At 33.0% G+C, this 6,000-nt stretch overlaps 1 protein-coding gene across 2 annotated transcripts in view; it reads right to left on the reverse strand.

The window, feature by feature from the left end:
* Positions 1-5,773, reverse strand: part of LOC139491676 (E3 ubiquitin-protein ligase parkin-like) — a 43,073-nt gene extending 37,300 nt beyond the window's left edge. For both annotated transcript variants that reach the window (XM_071279483.1, XM_071279484.1), the window contains exons 1-2: positions 5,536-5,773; positions 253-367 (exon numbers count right to left, since the gene is read on the reverse strand). In XM_071279483.1, coding sequence (XP_071135584.1) covers positions 253-367; positions 5,536-5,715 — 295 coding nt within the window. In that variant the 5' untranslated portion in view covers positions 5,716-5,773. The remainder of the gene's footprint in view (positions 1-252; positions 368-5,535) is intronic.
* Between the last annotated feature and the right edge of the window lie 227 nt (positions 5,774-6,000).

Below are 6,000 nucleotides of genomic sequence, written 5' to 3' on the forward strand. Positions count from 1 at the left end.
AGTTAACCTGATAACCTTAATATAGTTATTACAAGGTTAAGCTATAAAGTTTAATACTAAGGGCTGTAACTGCTTTATTTTTCTGTGAGTCAAGCACTGAACATTTCACTTGCTAGGGTCAAAGTCAAGGCCACAGTCCCCTGACTTTGATATATACAACAGTATAACATTATTGTCACATTTTCATTATTACATGAAAAAAAGATTACAGTAATTTTGCTTTACTGTTAGCTGTGCACTATAAATACTTACTATTAACTTTTCCACATTTTAAACCCTGACTGTCAACTGTAGTACACTTTGCTGTCACATCAAGGGGTTTTTGTTGAAAAGCATGGATTACTGTACAATTATAGATAGATACATCCTGAAATGAAACAATACAAGTTTTGACTCCAAGAATAATATTTGGTCTCAGTCATGTCAATAGCTGTGTTGTGTAAATATTCTCATAATCTGCGTCTAAATATCTATGTTTATAGTGGTGAGCATTGCTGCTGTCGTCTGAAAAAGTTATTTTGATTTTTCATATACACTCTAAAGTTTAGTCAGGGACTCAGGGGATTCAAAATCCTAATTTGCTGATAATACTGACACTCAAAGAAAACATCATCATTCATGAACTCAACAAACAAAAATAAAATATTACAGTTAAGGCACCCCAATTTGATTAATAGTTCTTTGGATTTTCCCGCTCCTGTTTTGGAGAAACTGACTTTTCAATAAAAAAAAAATATTTTAAGGGAATGTTTCATTGACATGCATAGAAATATAACTATTTTACTCAAGATGTTTTTGAAATATTCACATCACTCATTATGTTGATCCTATTATGGATAAATAGTTCCAACTAGATGCCATTGAGCAGCCAATAAACAGTCACTACCATATATGAAAACCATACATCCATAATATCAAAGATATTTAATATTTTTCAAGGGCAATTTTTTTTAATATATACACATATCTTAATTTATTTTATTCCATACAATATATTTACTTAACTAACATAATTCCTCTTGCTAAACATTGTCTGATTTGCCTCCTTAAGATATACACATGTGTGAATTTAAATAAAAAATCATGCAGTTAAAGCTGATTTGACAAAAAATAGTCAAAATTTTAGCGAACCAGAAAGTTGGGAATGGTATAGATTGTACTACAGGCACAAATATATCAAATTATGTGCATAAGAGCATGCTTCTCTTTCTTTTTCTTTGAAGTTACCCAGTTCTAACATGTACATAAATTTCTAATTTGCACAATTAAAAAAAAAATTATACCGCTCGCTCCACTTGTAGAGCACCCGCCTCAAGAAAACTCATTTTCAAGAATTTGTTACAATAAAAAAAAATTTCACTCACTCGCCTCATATTTTTTTTTAGCTTTTGTCCAAAGAACTATAAATCAAATTGGTGTGGCTTTACTATTAATAAATCATTGTTATCCATTTTGTAAAGAATTACACAAAGAAAAATTTGATATTCAAAAATAAAATTTTAATAACCCTATTAATTTCAGTTCACTTATTTTTTTAAGTTATCTACTGATTTGAAATTTGATGTCATAATATTCTGAGGTAGCAGATTTGGTTGTACTGAATAAATTTCTATGCATTTATGTATTTATCAAAAGATTAATCTATACATGTATATGTATATAGTACATTATAACTTAACTTACTTGAATTCAACAGATATAAATATTCTATACTAGAAAAATCAAGAAGAGATTATTCCCTTAAATCTGTTAATTCAAGATAGTTATTGTGATTTTGAGTTGAGCATGGTAGAAAGATTTCATGGATATACTATAGCACCACATCAAGATATGAATACAATTAATAACTCTTTAACTGATCCAGCTAAAAAAAGATCGTCTATACTATTGACGAGGCTATGGTGCTGTTGGTATATAAAGGAGCCTAACTGGTTGAGGGGAAAAATATATTCTTTGGTTCAATCTGTTCAATCATTGCCTCTGAATCCCAAGCTATAGAGTAAAATCCCTCTGGTATTTATACATGCATTTTAACAATAGTTCTGTGAGCATTGCATGATCATTTGATTTTGAATCCTAGTATGGCAAAATGCATGGATTAAGTTTTCTATGCAATGTTTTAACATTTGTCCAACAGGTGACAGAGAATGGGATTATTGTTTTTTTGGAAAACCTAGTTTTATAAATTAAGATATTGGTTAAATCAAATATAAATACAGACCAATTCAAGTACACCTTCTAGGGTGCGCTCGACTTTAGTGACTCAGCACCAGGTGTTTTAGAATTTAAAGGTTGTTCAAGGCCGTAACTACCCTTGAGGCAAGTGAGGCAATTGCCTCACTAAAATGACACTGATTTTTTTTTATACATATATAATATATAAATATAATAGTCGTTTGTTGTTCTGTCTCAACCTTGATTTCTATAACTTGTCATCATTCCTTTTAAACTATTCTTCCTGGATATAACTCAGCATCTCAACGGGTGATGTTTCTCGATTACATTAACCTAGTAACGATAATCATAATGGATCTCTAGTTAAAAACAGGCTCTTGCAGAAAAAGGAAAAGCGACACTGAAGGTAAATAAGGAATAATTCTAGTAAACTAGTTTTTTTGGTGAACAGAGTCTGAGTATTGCATATAACTTCATTAGTGCAATCCAAAAACGATAACTAGACTAACAAATGAAGTACTGGTCTTCGGAAAGGGGCAGTCCTGTCTGCGTATTCATTTCTCCGTTTCACCAACTTTGACAAATCAAGTACTGGGCATCGCAAGGGAGCAGTCCTGTCTGTGTATTCATTTCACGAACTTTAATCTTTCTCTTTACAAATAAATAAAATATAAATAATATGAAACATCCATGGATTAGTTTTTATGCCCCACCTACGATAGTAGAGGGGCATTATGTTTTCTGGTCTGTGGCTCCGTTCGTTCGTTCGTCCGTCCGTCCGTCCGTTCGTTCGTTCGTCCCGCTTCAGGTTAAAGTTTTTGGTCAAGGTAGTTTTTGATGAAATTGAAGTCCAATCAACTTGAAACTTAGTACACATGTTCCCTATAATTTAATCTTTCTAATTTTAATGCCAAATTAGATATTTACCCAATTTCAAAGTCCATAAAACATGGAAAATGATAGTGCGAGTGGGGCATCCGTGTACTTTGGACACATTCTTGTTATCCATGTTTCTTTAACCTTAAAAATTGAAAGAATATCCCATATTCCAATTTGATATTATTGAGGATCGAATGGTAGAACCTTTAACACAGGATTTTGTCTTTACTTATTCGGGACTACGGTATTTCGTTTCTTTATATTCTGGGTTTCGGAATCGGACACCCCAGACCCTAACCCCTAAATTTATAGATTCTGGAACTAAAATACCACCAACTATTTCCAGAAATAATTGGAAATTACAGACCTACATGTAAACGTCAAAAACTCCAGTCCAATTTCCCCTGTACCCATACCAGATATACTTACTCTATAGATAGAATCATATACCTGTATCTTATCTCATTCTATCCCTAGTTTGTCTACTCTTTGTCAGCATAAAAGCGAGTTGAATATTTTGAAACTGCGACTGTATGATGGTTCTTACAGGAAAGCTTAATTCCCTTTTGCAAACAAAACTGTTACTACCGATGCTGCTACCGAATTGCTGATGGAGAAGGAATTGGAAGAAGACATTGATCATTGTGTTGATGACAATGTGCTACCTTTAGAAACACAGACTGCCCTGAAACGACTGAAAACTTGGAAAAGAGCATGCATGAGTGGCGAGAGATTGTGCGGTCTTGCCATGCTCCATGTTCATCGCGATAAGGATACCAGTAGACCAAATTATGATTCTGAAACGATTTGACTGAACCGGCAATAGAAAAATTTGGCAAACTCTACTGAATCGATGTTTGTTCTATGTTCTGGCAGCAGACTCAAATCAGTGATATTTGGATGATTATCTTACATATAAATTTAAATAAAGTTGTTGGTGTTAGTAAAAGTCTTAAAATATGAAAAATTTATATAAAGTGTTCAAATTCAAAACATTATCAAACTCTCTAAAAATGCCTAGAATGCAGGATTTTACACCATTCATTTCATACCCTCAAAAAAAAATTTTCGCCTCGCTTCGCTCCGCTCAATTATTTTGCCTCACTAAAATAAAATGCCTAGTTACGGCCTTGTTGTTCAGGACTTTTTGTAAATAATAAATACTAGCACATCATAGAAAAACCAGAGAGTAATGTGTTTTAAAAATCTTATAACAAAAAATTCTGTGGATTTTCTACAAAAAACTTGGTTTTATTTTCATCAAATTCCTTTTAAAAAAAAAGCTCGGGGGGTGTCACTTACTATATAATTAGTGGTAGGGATGAGCCGCTGCAATAGGTCACTTTTTCATGCTCTATGATATATGAAAAGGGTAAGAAATTCAGAATTAAATATATCAATAGGTTGATATTATCACTTGCTTGATTATATCATAAGTATCTAAAACTAATCAGATGTTCGTATTTATTTTTGATGCGTTAAACCACAGTTGTAAATGCATCACTTATTTGTCAAACCAATTAAACTCTACTTATTCTGATGTGGTTTTTCCACTGATGCCAGTGATAGATGCAATAAATCCGACCATTTTGACATTTGCACCTAATTCAGTGGCGGATCCAGAAATTTTCATATGTGGGGGCCCACTGACTGACCTAAGAGGGGGCCCGCTCCAGTCACTCTTCAGTGATTCCCTATATAAGCAACCAAATTTTTTCCCAAAAAGGGCCCCCCCCCCCCCTAAATCCGCCTCTGTAATTAACATTCAAGGGTTTGTATACATAAAACATTAAACAATTATTTACAGAAATTCCATTGTAAGAGGGAACGGCATTGTAACTTTTATCAGTTTTTAATTAATATTAAACATAAAACAATAACAAAGACAACAACACCGATCAATTACGGCATGGTAAGAGTTTATTATGGTCGACATGTTTCGCCAACAAGGGTGGTGTCTTCAGGACAATATTATACATGAAATCAAACAGTGAAGTACAAATTTGGCGGTTGTGTGGTTCGCTGAACAATAGAGGTTGTTATGACGACGTTATAGATATAAATAGAAAGAGAAAGTGAAAGTAAAATAAGAATCTATATACTAATGTACCAGAAAATGAAAAATATTCAAATATATCTATAGGTCTGTTTTTTGTTAATTGATATATATGAGGGGGGATAGGACCTTTATCGGGACTCCGGGATCGGGTGTTTTTAAGCTCGGGATTTCGGGATTGACCCTTTTGGGATCCGTGAATCTTTTTTTCGGATTTCGTGATGTCGGGATTTGCTTTATTTAAATTCCCAGATCCCGAAAGGACCTCGGGATTTCGTTTTTTCAAGTCCGGGATTTCGGGATCAAGACCTCTCCTATCCCCCCTCATATATGACAAGGTACATATTTTTGATAAACAAAATATATGAAAAGGGTGGGGTACTTGATACCAAAAAAAGTTTGTAGTGATCATAAACCTTTATCACCTTTAAAATAGCATCATTTTTCAATACACAGCCTGTAAATATCAACTGTATTTCTTCAGGTGGTAGTTTAATTCTTTTGGAAATTTCTCTTTTCACTTTCCATACATTCCAGTCAGTATCTACTTCGATTGTAAAAGACGAAGAAACATTGTATTTTACATTTATTACAATGTTTGTCATCTGAAAGCAATGTCACCTACTTTCAATTTCAGGTCAGAATTCAGAAGTGAAAGTAGATATCTATATTACTACGCATAATTATACCTGATTAAACAGCTACAAATGTAATTATAAGCGGACATCAAACAATTTAAATAGTGTTTGAAAGTTATACGGTTATTAATGAATGTTAATGGACAATCAAATTTTATCTATAGATGTTAAAATATAAAAACTATATTGGCGGATGATGTCACGTGGAAGTAGTGATCAGACCACATGCAAAACAACATCATGGCTTTATTT

This window comes from Mytilus edulis, chromosome 10 (assembly GCF_963676685.1).
Source record: "Mytilus edulis chromosome 10, xbMytEdul2.2, whole genome shotgun sequence".
Lineage (NCBI taxonomy): Eukaryota > Metazoa > Mollusca > Bivalvia > Mytilida > Mytilidae > Mytilus > Mytilus edulis.